Source organism: Alternaria rosae (assembly GCF_020736505.1).
Source record: "Alternaria rosae strain MPI-PUGE-AT-0040 chromosome Unknown BKA58scaffold_5, whole genome shotgun sequence".
NCBI classification, from domain to species: Eukaryota; Fungi; Ascomycota; class Dothideomycetes; order Pleosporales; family Pleosporaceae; genus Alternaria; species Alternaria rosae.
In genome coordinates, this window is record NW_025763574.1 from 2,206,394 (window position 1) to 2,222,596 (window position 16,203).

Consider the following 16,203-nt stretch of genomic DNA (forward strand, 5'->3'; position numbering starts at 1 on the left):
CCCCGTTGCTATGCCTCACTACAACGCATCCTTGTGATAACGTTTATTGCGCAATGAGGAGCCGTATATGTCCCGGGGGGCGTGCGTCATTGGGTTTCCGCCAGCCTGCCTACCCATGCTGTCCTGGCCGCCCGCACGGAGTTGGCCTCCATCTCATCTCACTCAGCTCAGCTTTCGCCGGGCGCTGCATGCATCTTCTGTGCGGAACGCCACGGCCGGGCTATTCATGGAGCTCGCTGGTGTCTAGCAGCGCCTTAGGTTATGTTTATCTTGGCTTCGGACGATATACAGTCCCTGCCCTGCCACCATGCCCGAGTCGCGGCTCCGATGGGAGATCCCTTATCCAACTACTCATCCTCAGCGACTCCAGACAGCTCCTCGCACATTTTCTGCAGCCTAATACGTCATTAATCGATTTGCTCAAACCCAACTGCCCATGTTGACACATTGCTCTGAATGATCAGCCTCACCTGGCGCACTGAAGAGAAGGATGTCAGCGTTACTTAAGCTAAAATCGAAAAAGTCAGCGACCATCTTACGCGCAGTTCCAGAGAGTACTAAAGACGATGCGGCTCTCCCCTTTCACAATCACAACACAGCGACCCAGGATCGCAGAGACGCCAACGACGGCAACCGACCGTCGTCAGCAGGTTTGACCGTACCGTTGCCTTCAAGATCAACATCTATCTGGGGTAGGAGACGGAAGAGCACTGCTTCGGTAGCAGTCGCGACGGGAGCCAGTAATACTGCAGATGGACTGTCGGCATCAAGCCACGCATCGCTTACAGGCACCATCGGCACTTATAAGCACGGCAAAATCCAATGGCGAAAGAAGAGTCGCAAAACGACCACTAAGCACAAGAAGAACATTCCGAGCGGGAACAGACATCCGGCTGCGAAGCCTAAGATACAAGTAGTAATCCCTTGTGGAAAGCCACTGCCCGCTCTTCCATTACTCGAAACGAACCCTACCGATCTCGGAAGCTACCACGAGGTCTCGCCTCCGTCAGCAAGCCACCATCGCATGCGGGATTCCATTGTATCTCCACTTACACATCCGCAAACACAGCCCACAATCAGCCAAATTGCCCCCGTAAACACGCGACACACACCGAAGCAACTCAAGAGTAGCTTCGAGTCAAGCAGTTCGTGTAATGAATCGCAAGATAGCGATGCTTCATCACTGCACAGCAACCACTCTTCAGAGACTAGCGTGGAGGTCGATAAATCTCCGACACAAGGAAGCACTTGCCAGCCTAGAGGTACTCTACATGCTCGCTCTGAGTTCACCCTATCTTTCAACGGGAGCCAATCCCATGCTCCACCGTCGATACCGCCCCGAAAATACGTCCACCCGTCCTCTAGCGATGAAAATCTCCCTTTCCGACCAACCTGTGCTCTCCATGTATCTCAGCGCAAGCCACGATTGAACCGGAAGTCCTCAAAGCGGAGCGGTCCGCGGCAGAACTTAGCCGAGGACGCAAGTATGGGCATGATCAACGACGCGATAGCCTCCGGATCTGAAGCGTTTCCAATCTATCCACGTGCATCTAGCCCTACGTTGAGCGAGGCTGAGTTCGACCTGCACGTGCAATTGGCTTCTTCGTTTGACAGCAACAGCGATCCTCGCATGCCTGCCCAGGATGGGACGCCCCTTGCAGAATGCAACCCTCCCTGGACAGGCATGCGTCAGGCGTCAGCTGGAGACGGGAAGCTTATTGATATCACAGGCCAGCCCCGAAAAGATTTCGCTAATGTCGTACTACCTGATATTGCTCCTCCGGCTGTCCCTCGTAAGTCCAGCAGGCGGCGATTGGCAGCCAGGACGACTGTTGAAGTCAACCGTCTACCGCGAGATCATATCGCTTCACAGCTGAAGCGAAAATCCTTTCGGACGAGCAGAACATTGACACTTATGATTCCGCAGTACAAGCGTTCCAGTGTGGATCTGGTGTTCTCTCCGCGAGCAGTTTCTGCCAAAACCACCAAACCGCCGATCACGTCTGACGGAGCTGAGAAGGTCATACTCAACATCTTCCAGCATCTAGATCACTTCAACGATCTTTTCGCCGCGGCCTCTATCAACCGAGGCTTCTATCGTGTGTTCAAACGGCATGAACTTGATCTCATCAAATCTACCCTGCGGAAGATGTCACCACCAGCCTGGGAGTTTAGAGAGATCGCCTTTCCTGGACATGAACTTCTGCTTGCAGCAGACCTTGAGACCACACGACCTGCAGAGGAATACAGCCCCACGTCGTATCTCAAGCTCCAGAAGCGAGACATTCAAGTCATCCGCACAATCAAGTTAGAGATTATGGAGAAATGCCAGTCCTTCGTACGACCGGAGATATCAGCTGCGCTCATGAGCGCCTGTCCAGCTGAGTCTGCTAGAGTTGACGACGCATTATGGCGCATATGGACATTTTGTAAGCTATTTGGCTCGGGCAAAGGGCGTGAGGAGGATATTGTTGCGCAGATGGACTGGCTCAATGGTGGTATGCTAGTCCATCAGGCGACCTGTACCTTCAGCATGATGAGCACAGACCTCATGAGCGATACATTGGTCGGTGCACCTGAGTGCTTCGGGCAAGGGAATGAAGGCGGCCTTACCGCCGAGCAACTCTTTGACATGATGGAGTTATGGACCTGTCTTTCTGTCCTGCTACAAAACTTCGAAGGGCGCACTGTTCAAGCCCGACAAGCTGGTATCTACGACAACACTGACATTCGTGGTGGCGATATTGACGGCGAGGAGATGATGCTTGGTTCGTCTATCCGCTGCATGATCATGGATCTTGCTAACCAGACCAGACGAATGGATCTACCACCTCCTCACCTTTGGCCTTGACACTGTTCTCAAGCTCACTGGCCCGTTTCACCCCTCGGATCCCAAAGCCTTTGTTATCGCGGCGGAGAACGGATGGGTCAACTGGAAGCCTCCTGTGCTTGACGGTACACGGCAATACTTCCTCAAAGAAGCAGCCCGACGCGTCTACGAAGACAAGATTGCGCATACATATGCTAAGATCTCAATCCGCGACGTGCAGCGCCAGCAGTCCAAGATACGTATCCAGAAACATATTGACGAACTGAAGGATCGCAAAAAGAGTGGTGAGCAACCACCAATGGTTCTCATGTCTCAAGAAAGACCCATGTCAGACTGGGATACTGTGATTCGAAACTTGACACGCCCTCCACTACCATCACAAGGCCCGGGAAAGGACATCATCACTCATGTCCCGGCACTGAGATCATCTTCCGTAGAGGACATGTCGACATCTGTGGCTCTTCCTAGATCAAGGTCGACATCCAGCAGAACAGCTTCACTGCCTCGGCGAACTGTGGCTCAGCCTCTGCTTCCATCACCGCCCCCCTCCACAGTACCCAGTAACTATGACCGACATAGCATTTCTTCGATCCTAGGACGTATCAGGGAACGAACACCCTCACCGCCACGTCGAACCGTTGCTCAGCCCCTTCTACCATCTCCCTCAGTCACAACAGTCCAGAGCAACCGCGATCTATACACCATGGGCAGCGTATCAAGCGCAAGCTCTCCACCCCGCCGCATGTTCGCTCAGCCGCTTCTGCCGACACCCTCCGCTTCCACAGCGACAAACAGCCGTGATTGGCATCGCTACAGCACAGGCACATCTATGCCTTCTATCCTCGAGGATCCATTACACCATCCTCTGTCAGAACCACCCGGACCGCCTCACCCCGCATTCCGCCCTCATCCCATGTCCATACCTTACCGTGGCCGCCACATGCGTCAGAGTAGCAGCCAGTCATCTGCCGGAAGCTCCACTCCCAGAAGTGGAGCCCTTCAACAGCACGAACAACAACACCACATCTATGGATCTCTGAGTCATGAGAACACTGCCGATAAGGCCATATGGCGGATTGTCGAGATGGGATTCACAGCCGAGCAAGCCCGAGAGGCGCTAAGGTTAACGGATCTAGGAGACGGATTGAGGGTCGACCGAGCGGTGGAATTGCTGCTTAGTCGGCAGACGTGAGCATCGCTGGTGTTCGCAGTCGGAAGGATTCCGCTCGAGACAAATAATTTCCTTTTGTGGTAGGCGTTGCGATTTTGTCTTTCGTTACAGCGTGTGCAAGATACCCCATCCTTTCGTTCAGATCTTCTATCATCAACAGTCTACAGTCGTTCAATGTATACTTTTACTTTCGCAAAACGGTCGGCGACCACAGCCCACTTTGACATTATCATCTAACGGAATACAACGGTTGAAGCCGCTGATGAGCAGTGGAAATTACCCAAAAGGGGACGGGACGGTATCCAATTTTAATTTCGCGGCCCCTCGACCCCAACGCTAATTCGGGATGACCCTAGCTCCATGGTTTGCCTTATTCGCATCACGATCAGGCAGTGCAAGGAAAGAAGTGGGAGCCCGTTTGTGTATTTCCGCTCAGATCGCTCCTCAGACTCTTCTCTTCCCGCTTCTCTCCACCTTAACTTTCAGCTGTTGACAGCGACAAAAAAAAACAACCTTCGCGGAGTACAGTCCGCATACTCGATGCCCGGCATGTTGTCGCAAGCGTCGATATCGCTACAGTTTCTCCTTCTCGTAGCGTCACTGCCGTCCAGCACGCCCACCTGCTTCCTCCCCAACGGCACCGCGCACCAGGACGAAGGAACATCGCGCTGTTCTTCCATATCCTCCTCCCCGCTCTACAACACATGCTGCCAAACGCAATGGCCGAACCCACCGGGCGGCGATGTTATAAACGGCCCTACAGCGGATGAATGCATGCCGAACGGGCTGTGTCAGAACAGAGGCTTTAGCAGCGCACCTGGACAAGAAGCAGAGCCGTGGACACATTTCTACCGTGTTTACTGTGCGAATGCGAACTGGGAGGGTTGCTTGGATGTTTGCAGAGATGGGGTATGTTGCTTTTCTCCGTTTGTGGCTATGCATGCAGGTGCAAAGTTTCAGAGAGCTAACAAGAGACTAGAACCTAGCAGACTCCGTCTCACAATTGACGCCTTGCGACGGAACAGCCAAATCAGAGTACTGGTGTTGTGGAGACAGCAACGCGTGCTGTTCGGCCTCCGCTGATGCGCTGGTCTCGAAAAGAATCAGGATTCCAAAGGAACTCGGAGGCGAGCAAGTGGCTTCTGCGAGTGCGGAGGTGGCATCGCCAAGTGCGAGTCCGGCTTCCTCAAGCGCAGGCGCAGGTGCAGCATCCTCGAGCGCGAACCCGACATCTTCGACTGGAGCACCGGCAGCGACGGGGACGAGTGAGGAACCCACGCCGTCGTCTGACGCAGCGAACCTGTCCGGCCAGAACGAGGAGAAGAAAGATGAAGGCAAATCGAACTCGGGACGCAATATCGGTATCGGCGTGGGTGTTGGTGCTGGTGTGGGAGCTCTGCTGGGTGTTGCAGCAGTCTTCCTATTGCGAAGAAGGAAGAGGCATCAGAAGACCCAGGAGATCGAAAACGAGATTGCGGTAGAGAGGCAAAAGCAGGATGTAGCCAAAGCGTACCATGTAGCTGAGATGCCGCATCAGGAACCGGTACGTTTGAATGCTAATCTGGATAGGAGTTTGGAGCTAACGTTTGGGCTAGGTGTACGAACTTCACGATGGGAGCAGAGCGGATCTGGAGTTGGATGGGGCGAACAAATCGCAGTCGGCGATGTATCGCTAATCCGCTGTTAAGCTCTTTCGAGTCGATGTTCTACTTGACCACGGAGTGGCCATCGGGTCGGGCATATACGATTGGGGAGGTAATGACTACTGGAAGTTTAACCCACATCCTCTTTCCATCACAACGTTCTTGATGTGTTATCTCCCGGTACATGCTTCTTCCATGCTCTTGTGGAAGCCCCCCAACTACGTCATCTGTTCCGTCTTCAACTTCCTACACTGTTCGTCTTCCTTAACAGCTTGCAAAAACGCCAGAGCTGCGATGCCGCAAGTTCCTGTCACACTTGAGCCTACAGCAATCGCCTGGACGATCACAAGCCCATACCCTCCCATCGCGGCACTAGTGAGAATGGCCGAAGCGCTACCGGCAGCGATGGGAGCGACGCCTGCCTGGAATGTAGAGGCCACAGAGCCTAATTCATGTGTTAGAAGTCAGTCCGGATATGTGATCACGGATCGATACGTACCAGCAGCGATACCGATAGGGGTGAAGCCCACAAGGCCCAGCATAACTGGTGTGACAGCAAGAGCGATAGGGCCTGAAGCGATACAAGCCAGCAATGTCGTAAACTGTTTAGGGTTGGCAAGAATCCATGCTTTGAGCCTCTCACTGAACCCCGAGAGATCTTCCTTGGTGAACTCAATGTTCGGGATAGCGACCTGACCAATGTCGTGGATGATGTCGCCGCTGCCTAGCTTCTCCCAAAAGTCGCCTGCTGTACTGCCAAGCTGCTTTGCCATGTCCTCGCCAAACTGTGCGACGAACTTCCAGTCGTACTCTTCATTTATGTATCCGCCCGGGACTTGTGGTAGGACTTGTAGACCTTCTTTGCCGCTGTTGTAGGCGGCGCGGGCAAGTATAATAGCATGCTTCGAGGCACTGCTGGCGATAGGAGCAGCATGCTTGCCCGCTTCTTTGCTGAGCTTGTCCAGATGAGCTTTCGCATCTGCGGTGGCTGGACCAGCACGCTTTGCTACTTCTTGACCGAAAGCGCTACCGTGTTTCCACGCTTTGTCTGCAGTAGATGCTACATGTCGCGCCGCCTCTGGCCCGTAAGTCTCGGCGAGTCTTCGCGCGTCTTCAAGCAGTCCCATCTTATCGGAGATGGTGATCTGGCTTGTGCGTGTGGTGTCGTGCGCAGTGTTGACAGTGTTGCTACGTGACAGCGGTCCAGTGTTTGCACTAGCGCGGGATAGGTGAATGTGGAGGTGCTGCTGTGTAACACCACAACATGCAGGGTCCACGTATGGATGCCATTGCTGACGAGACTACAGTCTCAATAGCTGGTATCAGTCGCAGAGGCCAGAGGTAGTAGTGACTCGATACTGTATACGGAGGATTGTTTGCATAACGTTGATGAAGTTGGTACGGAACAATGCATGCACTACTCGCACAAAAGAAGTAAGAAACCTGGCATACTAGACATATGACAAGGTTAAGTCGTACGACAAGTCTCATGAGTATAGGGTTCATTCAATCTCCCATTGGCCAAGTTTAACATCGATCGTTATGAAACATTGGGGTGAATCGTGCCCAATGGGGCATGAACGATGCCTGGCGATTGCTGTTGGAGTTTCGCGACTATGACTCTGTCTTGCTGGTCCATCAACGATAGCCAGCTCAAGTTCAAAATCCTCTTCTCATCTACTGCCGCTGTAGATGGGAAACACCTATGTATACAATGCAGTTTGCTCGTGGTAGGCGATAAGATTAGGGACGCGGAAATGACCGACCCGGTTCCACGTTCTAGAAGCTTGGCACGGGCCCGTTGAACGAGACTTGGAACCTGGAGGCGAGCGGACCGATATAGCGTCATAGGCAACGGCCTTTAGACCACGGCGTGGATAGTGCAAACGGGTTACGAGTGTCTGATTGATGTATGCGCGTCGTGTAGGCGCAGTGGCGCGCTGCTAACAAGAAACGTGAGTGTCTGGCGTGTTGTGTCTGCAGCTACCGAGAGGTGCAGGTGGGCTGGCCCCATGCAGGGCCACTCAGCCGGCGCGATACGCTGGACGTCATCCGTGGATTCGTCTGATCGCCCTGGCTGATGTGCGGGACAGGGACCGGCTGCGGCCTCGCACCAACCATCGAGACGTGCGCGCCTGTCAGTACAGGGATGGCTGCCATGTTTGACGTGCATGTGTGCAGCCTGTGTCGCGCCCAGCCTGCTGAGCTTTGTTGATGTCCCCTTATCCCCTTATAATGTCCGCCGCCAGTATGCCTCGCCTGCCTGCTGCAGGCCGCCAGGATGCTGCGACGACTGCACCACGACATGGTTGACGAGAATGCCGGAAAGCTGCTGCGGAAGGACAGCAAGAGGCAGCGCGTCTTGAGGTTCTTTAGGGCCTTCAAGCATAAGCAAACACAGCGTCACGATGAAGTGGCTGTACCTGTAACTGTATGTCCCCTGCTCCTTCTCTTTGGTGGTATCGTCACGGTACTCGCATGATGATCAAGAAGCTGATAGCAAACTTCCCGACAAAGTCACCGCCAAAGCACCATAACACTGCCCCGCAATCAGCCCCTCCACAAACACTCGATGTGATACCCCAAGAGGAACCGAGTGCCGCAGTCGATCATGAGAGCATGGCGCCCGTAGAAGAACTGGAGCAAGATCGCGTCCCTACACCACCGCAAGAATCCAAAGAGGAGAAGTTGGAGACTCTTGGTGAGGGCCAGCTTCGTACGCTCTTCGCTGGGGCCCCGCAGTTTGGCATCACAAAGACAGGCAGTCGCTACGTACCAACCGTCACTCATCCTTGGAACACGGATGCTGTGCTCAAGGAAGCAACCGATACAGCTCCACTCGCCGAACCCGCCTTCTCAGCCGCGACCCTGCGCGAAGACTCATCCAGGACCCGACAGCTACCCGAGACTTCGAAACAGTACAATGGATATCAGGTGGACGTGATGGAGATGCCGAGCATGGTCAGTGCCCAGGGTATCGAGCCGGGGACTGTTGGCTTCTCGCATTTCCTCGAGTTACCAAGATCTGACACGCTAGCCAGCGAGCTGGACACATCTCAGTCAAGTCGAGACTCTGCTGAGTCGAGCAGGAACAAGGAGGTCATGCAGGCAGCTCCTGAGCGGTTGGGTATTCGTCCGGTGGACCTCAACCTCATATACGACCGCTTGGCTGAGTTCCAGGATATGTACGAGGCATTCCAAGACAGCCCTGAGCCCATGACAATTCTCAACAACCAAAGCTCTGGAGACCTGTACGCAAACTTATTCACCAAGTTCCTCACCCCTCCGGGCTATGACGATTCTGCGGCAGATCCAACAGGCTTGCAGACACAAATCGTGGCTCTACTCAGGGTGTTGGGACTGAAGGGTGTCTGGTACGACTTCAGCCTTGTCGAATGGAGGATAAGGCTTGGCCAGATACTGTGGAGTGAACCCGAGCCAGCCCCCGAGCATGAGCATAACCCGTTGTGGACGGAGCGGGAGATACTATTACTGCAGATCACCTTGGCTTGTGAGTTGCTGCTTCGACTGGATGCCTTCACGAATGCCGATGCGACCGACGCCGAGATCCGACTTCGAATTGACGCAAAGGATATTGAAGGATTCCTCAAAATCAAGACGAGGAAGATTGACTGGGATTTGGTGCTCGCGCGGAGATTCCTCGACAACATCGTCATTATGAGAGGCAGCGATGCGCCGGTCTCACCCAAACCCAAACTACGTGGATTACTTTCGTTACTAGGCCAAGGCGCCCACGCCCAGATACCGCAGTCGGACCTGATCATACTTCCGCAGCATCAAGCCAGACAGCTTTCTGGGCTCCTGCACTTTGCAAAGACACTACAATGGCCTAGCCTTGATGTAGTCTCGGCGGATTTGGCTCGGAAGCTTGGAGAGCAAGACAAGATCGAGGAACCCACGCCATCATCACCCAGCGGAAGGTTACTCGACATGGCCATGGCCACACCTTCCGGTATCAGTGTCTACGGAACGCCACTGCAAACACCCCTCGCTTCCGGTCAACAGCTGGACAGCTACTTTGGCCATATTGGGAAGCCGGCTCTGAATCGCAACAACTCTCGTGCCCTACGCATGCCACTTTCCCCTGTGTCGACCATCTCGGAAAACGATGCCACGTCCAGCTACAATATCGGAGGATGGCTCAGCCGGTCTTACCTGACTGGTCTTGTGCTCCCTGGAGAAGCCATCTCACATTTTCTCGTTTCGACTCTGCTTGAGAACGACGGCAATGCTATTGCCAACTTGGGAGAATCAGCAAACTTGTACGGTGGATTTACCTTTGGCGATAGAACCTTCTGGAGCAAGGCTTCTGTTGTTGGACGTATTCTGGCGTGTGCCAAGGGTTCTACAGAGTGTATGGGCTGGATCTCATCTCCAAAGCTGCCTGACAGCCCTGCCGACCATTGGTACTCGATTCACAGCGAACTTCTTCCGCACGAGGACCGGTTGCGACTGAGAGATGGCTCGGATACAGTCGCCCAAGAGTCCGCCATTGCGCCGGTTGATTCTCTCACTTCATTGCGGCCGGAAGATTTTGTTCTTCCTCAAGATCCTGATTCCTACCTGGCTCCTTCCTTCGTCTTCTCCCAGTGGGAACTGGTCCCGATCAACACGGACCTCATCGATGGTGACAGCTTGACAGGACCGCCAACCGAAAGTGACATGCATGCCCCATCGATGACGTTTGTCTCCAGAGGAGATGCAGCGAGCCACACCGTCACTCTAACATACGATGTTCAATTTGTCACCTCTTTCCCTTGTACCACCGCAGCGTCTGCGCCTCCCTCGTTCACGCATCGCCCCAAGGTCTTAAGGCGCTCTGGTACCGGTACAATTTCGAGGTCCTCTTCAAAACACAGCGTGACTCTATCACGCCGCAACAGCCACGGCTTTGAGCCGCTCCTATCGCATCCACCGGATGCCGCAAATATTGCGCCGAAGCGGATGTACGAAGCGCCTACCGGACCAGAAGTCGAGACGCTTGCGACTAGCAGTAAGCCCATGAACGCGCATCCTCTACACCAGTCGTACTCGTATAAGATTGTGCCAGTTACAGATGTTCTGGATCCTGACTTCTTACTACCTTTCGAGCTGCACACATCCAAGTCTACGGAGCGCCTACTTGATCTGTCACGGAGCAACGACAGCGAGACAGCGCAGACAATCAAGAATAGCAAGAAGGCTGTGTTGGTACTAGATGCCAGGGCTTCAACTGATCTTCAGTTACTCGCACGAGCATGGTGCGCGGAAAAGGGCCTTCATGCGATCATTAGTCGCGTAGGAAGGACTTGCTTGGGCTGCTCTATTCGCGAGGCCAGAGGCTTGGGAATCCACATCGTAATTCGGGTATAGGCTGCGGCGTGACTGCCCGGTCACCTACGTTAGCACTGGAGTTTTCTGATGTTTCTCAAATTGTCACATTGTCCTCCGGACAGGGAGTTGGGGTTTTAGTTTTGCTACAGGCCATTACTGCGGGCGCGCATACAAGATACCCACATCGTGAATGAACATTACTGTTACTCTACATTGACCATATACGTATTGCGTTGTCACATCCTTTACCTGTTTGAGAATCGCGTGAGACAGAAATAACGTGTACCCACTATTTGGCCGTGTTCGCGAACAGCCACAACCTTCACTTTCTGAGTGCTTATCGCGGCTTTCGACGGTATTCGTGCGATTGCAGAGGCTGTGTTTTTCTGCCCTCTGTTCAGTTAGCAAGACCGGTGGCGCTCGTAGCCACGTGCTGCTAGCCGAGGGGGCGGGCTGTGTCTGTGGGTGGCCTGGCGTGCCTGACCTCACGCGAAGCGCGTTTGAACTTCGCGGGTCGAAAATCAAAAACATCGAACATCTCACCAAGGCTTATATTGCAGTAACATCTACATCTACGACGTGTCAATTATCGTCATCTTGCTTCGTACCCGCTGTTGACAGAATACATCATCGTCCCTGACTTACAAGCTTACCTGGTTCTTTCTTACATCATCCTTCGTTCCTCCTTCGTTCAGCATCGACCCTCTACCACCAAAACTCAACCAGCACTCGCCACTCTCTCCACACACATTCAAGATGAATTACGCTCCAGTGAACCCCGAGACAGAGGAGTTTACACCCGCGCACGACGAGCCGAAAGACTGCTGCACACGATGCATCCAGCGGATCGATTGCACGTTGGCAGGCCCATGGTGCATCGAATCGATCATTGCGTGTTTTGCAAGTATGGCGGGTTGTTTGGGCGATGCGTGTAGTAATTGCGGAGACTGCTGTGGCGAATGTTGTGCTGGGTGTTGCAAGGCATTCACCTGACGCAAAAAACATGGAAAGGGAGGAGAAAGAGGATGGAGGCCCCGTCAGTCAGAAAAGTTTGCGGTATTTATCATTCGATGAGCGCGCTCTTGTTTGGGGCATCGCCTGAATTACTGGTGTCGTGAGTGGAGCGTTAGGGGTCCATGGGTCATCGCAGAACCAGAATATGGCGAACCAAAATCTGGCATCAAGCACATGTGAAAGTGGAGGATGGCTGAGAAAAAGGTGGAAGCGTGCTAGGAGGGCTTCGCACGCTGGACGAACGCGATTACCTTGGATGCGTGCCTACACGCCGACACGACAGAAAGCACTCGCCATTGCGACTCCCAGAGATACCGAGCACGTGCGACATGCCATGCTGATGGTCCTTAACCCTCGAAGTGGTATCTGCTATACTCTTCTACCACAACGTTCTGTTCATCACTCGTCGCCTCTATCACTACAGCTCTATCGCTATCGTCTATTTATATCGAGGCCGATCGACAACGTCATCAAAGGTGTCCAGAGCATGACCGATTCGGGACTGTTCTAATGTGATGCAGCAGTCATTCCATCTCATTCTCAGCACTGGCATCCAGTCATCAGAGGCACCACTTGAAGCATTCGCGCTTTGCTCTCTCTTCGCAAAGAACATTAATAGCAGGTGCCTCTATCTATCCCCAGGCACATATCATACGACTATACGCTAATCGACGTCCCAGTCATGCCCGGGAACGCAGGTCGACGAGCTCGCCATATGCGTCGCTGTGGTAGATTCTACATAGACCGTAGGATATGTTTTAAATGTGGAGCGACAGTATACCTATTTTCCAGACACACATCTCAGACTTGTAGGACTTGTAAACACAAGTTTGTCTGGAAAAGTGAACCAGAAGTCGTACCAGCGCGACCTCCTCCTCCACGTCCTCTTGGTCAGTCTGATTCAACTTTGACGTGCCGTATTTGGGCTGATTGAGACTAGGCCGCGGACTCGTACGGGTGTTGAGCGATATAGAGGATCGCGATGAATCAGATCATTCAGACGAGGAAAGCCTGAGACCGAGAAACAGTATCACGACAGACGATGAGGATCCTTCCACCGACTGTTCGAGTTCGACGACCGAATCCAGAGGCGACAGTGTAGTCGGCCCACTCCATGACGAGGCATCAGATCGCAGCTCCAGATCGAATCACACAGACGAACATGAACGGCTGGCGACCCCTCCAGTCAGCCCTAACTCGCATAGCACAGTCCACAATTCTCGACCGATACCCTTCATCCCACATCTACTGTCCCGCATACATGTCCCGAGGGAATTCCGAAGACACACCGACCGCATACGAGTGGAACCCGTGGCACCTAGTCCGTCCGTGATAACCGCCCATGCTATCAAGAGAGTACCTCGTATGGTTCTCGTCAAACACGCCTTCAGTCTCAATTATTTCCTCAAGGCCCTAGCACACGATCCACCTAGGCATGGAGGATCTCTCAGACATCCGTCTCCTGTGATCGAACCGCGGGATCCTGACGGTGTGGTTCTGCAACACTGCGCTGATCTCCATCATGCTCTTTTGCCGCTTGAAGGATGGGAGAGAGCTGAAGTGGCTGAGGAATGCGGAGCGGCTGAAGAGGAGGAGCGTGAACAAGACGAGGAGGTCGAGTTACTCAGCTTCTCTAGTCCCATGGCGCTGTTCGAAATCAACGATGCCGATGAAGTTGCTCTCCTACAGCCCGAACAGTCTGGTGTCAACAACAGTGTTGAGAATGAGGCTGCTGCGCGTTGCGTAGAGGAGATGTCTTTTCGCTCTCTCATGCGAGAATTTTCTTGCTACAGGATGATGCGTAATCTGGGTATCAGGCTGAAGAACAAGCTGGGTACTGGGCTGAAGAACAAGGCACGCAAGTGGAGGAGATGAGACGGGATGCAGCAATAGCTTCAGGCTGGACATATGCGTTTGCGCGCTGGTGTCATCAGGTCTGTTGGAGGTACTGTGCCTCAGCATCGCGTTCGAAACTACCGATGATTTAGATGGAGAGCATGCTCTTGACCTGGCGCATTAAGTACCGGGCGGAGAGGCATGATCAGGAAGTAGGACAGACTGTAGATCCAAAAAATCCGAGCATGCAAAACTTTCGAATGTCGACGTGAAGGATTTTGATCGTTGAATTTGTTTGCTACTTGAAGCAAAAAGGTCATCATCATACTGACATGCTGGTGCATATGCTCCAACATAATCCCGTAGTAGATATACATCCATCTCATCCCATTCCTTATCCTGCCCGCAACCAATGTCCAGCTTTCCGACCGGGAGTCCACCGCCTACTCCCTCAACCTTATTTTCTGCAATTCCAAATCTACTTCAACGCCTTCTCGGCCTTCTTCTCGGCCTTCTCAGCAGTGTGCTTAACATCCAGCATCTCGCCCTTAGCCTGGCCCTCAGTGTTCTCCAGACTCTTGTTGTACATGTAAATGCGACCGACTTGTGTGGCACCAACGCAGAAGACGAGGAAGTTGACACCAGCCAGAGCGACGTTCTTGGGGCGGATGACGAAGCACCAGCGCGTCCAGATGGCGCCTGTGCACATGAGAGCGAAGTTCTGGGTGAAGGAGAGGGATTCGGCGGGGCGGGAGAAGTCGGAGGCGCCGGCGAGGACCATGCCCCATTTCATTACTGGGGCCCTGTTGGGGTGTTAGCATTTGTGTGGTAGATTGGGTGTGGTGTGGTGGGTTTTGGGGGTGGGTGTTTGCTGCTGCGGATGCGGATACGGATGCGCTTCGGACAGTGCGGGGAGCTGGCAGCGCATTGCGGGTGGGCATGGAGATGGTATGGAGGCAGCGTACCAGAAGTGGACAGTCTTGGGACCGATGGGGCTGTTCCAGAACTTTTGGAAGCCAGCGGGCTCAGCGCCCGCAGTCGATGCATGTCGGCGGGCATTTGCGCGTTGGAAGAAAGGTCGGAAGGAGCTGAAGATGCGGGAGCCGGGGCGGAACGACATGATCGCGAGCTGTTCCCTGTACTCTCTCGGTCGGCGATTCGAATGGGAGAAGGAATTGGGGCGTCGAGAGTGAGGTCGAGGCCGGAGCGAGTGTCGTGTGCGTGTGCCGTCGCGATGTCGGGCTCAAGCACTGAGATGATAAATCCGGGCCTACGATGGGGGTGCTCCGACTGCTTAGGCCCGAAAGGGTAAGGCGTGCGCCTGGCAGCTTGACGAACATTGAATGTCGCTGCCGGCCCAGTGACGACAGTCACTGATTGATACCCCCGCACACCAGTACCGGTCCTTACCATGGCGTCAAAAGCATTCGCAAACGGCCTCAAGGAGCTGAGGTTCCTGTTCTGCCAGACCAGCGAGCACAGCGCTGCGACAAGGTATGCGACAACCAAGTGAAGGAGCGCAACGCAACGCGCAGGCCATTGCACAAGAGCGGGATAGATAGGACAGACAGGATAGAGCGAACCGCGCTGACCGACTGGACAGGAATTTCCTCACGCGAAGCTACCCCGCCATGAAGAAGGCCAACCCATCCATCCCCATCATGATCCGCGAAGCCAGCAACACCCAGCCCACCGTCTACGCGCGATTTGGTGCGTCACACCCAAGAAAGACACAAGAGAGCGATGCTAATAATTTGGGGGCAGACTTCGGAAAGGAGCGGAAGCTGTCACTGAAGGGCCTGGACGACAAGGCCATCGAACAACAAGTCACAGAGCTGGTACAGAAGGGCGCATGAATACATACTGGGAAGGAGGACGAGTGAAGAAGACGAGAGTTCTAGGTGAAGAAGCATAGGCATACAAACAGCTCAAAAGAGCACACCATAACAGCTCTGTATAGCCCGAATTCACCATCTTCTCGCAATAATTCCCTTTCACCTCGACTTCCAATTCTCCATTCACCCTCACCAGCCCATCTTCTGCTTAGCATATAATCTGTCCAACCGCCTCCCATCTTCCTATTTCCTCAACCGCCAGAAACCTCTTTGCAAAATACATCCTCTCCACATCTCACAAACATTCTGCAAAACATCACCGAGACTACCACATATACTAATATGTCTCACCAAGTTCCCCTCCGAGGTCACCACTACGCCGACATCGTCGCCGCCGAGCTCGACATTTTCACCGCCAGCGACGTGAGTAGCTCCCGGGGCCCCTCTATGATATTCAGATCAGCACTGACAAAATATCTGTATAGCACCCCGCTCTCGCCGCCGGCCCCGCCGTTGATGCGCTCAGGCGTATCGAGCAGC

At 53.7% G+C, this 16,203-nt stretch overlaps 7 protein-coding genes across 7 annotated transcripts; 5 read left to right on the forward strand and 2 right to left on the reverse strand.

The window, feature by feature from the left end:
* The first annotated feature begins 369 nt into the window (after nt 1-369).
* On the forward strand, nt 370-4,192 carry BKA58DRAFT_182383 (uncharacterized protein). The gene is made up of 2 exons (XM_046165415.1): nt 370-2,768; nt 2,815-4,192. The coding sequence occupies exons 1-2, from the start codon at nt 491-493 to the stop codon at nt 4,020-4,022; spliced, it is 3,486 nt and encodes a 1,161-aa protein (XP_046025573.1). The 5' UTR covers nt 370-490; the 3' UTR covers nt 4,023-4,192.
* Nucleotides 4,193-4,541: 349 nt separating this feature from the next.
* Nucleotides 4,542-5,677, forward strand: BKA58DRAFT_440257 (uncharacterized protein; the record flags this gene model as incomplete). The annotated part of the gene is made up of 3 exons (XM_046173733.1): nt 4,542-4,910; nt 4,981-5,544; nt 5,597-5,677. 3 exons carry the CDS (start codon nt 4,542-4,544, stop codon nt 5,675-5,677), a joined length of 1,014 nt encoding a protein of 337 aa, XP_046025574.1.
* A 185-nt stretch (nt 5,678-5,862) lies between these two features.
* On the reverse strand, nt 5,863-6,771 carry BKA58DRAFT_440258 (uncharacterized protein; the record flags this gene model as incomplete). The annotated part of the gene is made up of 2 exons (XM_046173734.1): nt 5,863-6,089; nt 6,144-6,771. 2 exons carry the CDS (start codon nt 6,769-6,771, stop codon nt 5,863-5,865), a joined length of 855 nt encoding a protein of 284 aa, XP_046025575.1.
* A 995-nt stretch (nt 6,772-7,766) lies between these two features.
* Nucleotides 7,767-11,223, forward strand: BKA58DRAFT_421200 (uncharacterized protein). Its single transcript, XM_046172769.1, has 2 exons — nt 7,767-8,075; nt 8,162-11,223. Exons 1-2 carry the CDS (start codon nt 7,926-7,928, stop codon nt 11,015-11,017), a joined length of 3,006 nt encoding a protein of 1,001 aa, XP_046025576.1. The 5' UTR covers nt 7,767-7,925; the 3' UTR covers nt 11,018-11,223.
* Nucleotides 11,224-12,245: 1,022 nt separating this feature from the next.
* Nucleotides 12,246-14,014, forward strand: BKA58DRAFT_182454 (uncharacterized protein). The gene is made up of 3 exons (XM_046165417.1): nt 12,246-12,610; nt 12,673-12,882; nt 12,933-14,014. The coding sequence occupies exons 1-3, from the start codon at nt 12,508-12,510 to the stop codon at nt 13,865-13,867; spliced, it is 1,248 nt and encodes a 415-aa protein (XP_046025577.1). The 5' UTR covers nt 12,246-12,507; the 3' UTR covers nt 13,868-14,014.
* A 39-nt stretch (nt 14,015-14,053) lies between these two features.
* BKA58DRAFT_182417 (uncharacterized protein) lies at nt 14,054-15,182 on the reverse strand. The gene is made up of 2 exons (XM_046165416.1): nt 14,794-15,182; nt 14,054-14,631 (listed from the first exon to the last, which is right to left on the reverse strand). The coding sequence occupies exons 1-2, from the start codon at nt 14,946-14,948 to the stop codon at nt 14,307-14,309; spliced, it is 480 nt and encodes a 159-aa protein (XP_046025578.1). The 5' UTR covers nt 14,949-15,182; the 3' UTR covers nt 14,054-14,306.
* A 57-nt stretch (nt 15,183-15,239) lies between these two features.
* On the forward strand, nt 15,240-15,684 carry BKA58DRAFT_440261 (NADH-ubiquinone oxidoreductase 105 kDa subunit; the record flags this gene model as incomplete). Its single annotated transcript, XM_046173735.1, has 3 exons — nt 15,240-15,322; nt 15,432-15,538; nt 15,593-15,684. The coding sequence occupies 3 exons, from the start codon at nt 15,240-15,242 to the stop codon at nt 15,682-15,684; spliced, it is 282 nt and encodes a 93-aa protein (XP_046025579.1).
* Between the last annotated feature and the right edge of the window lie 519 nt (nt 15,685-16,203).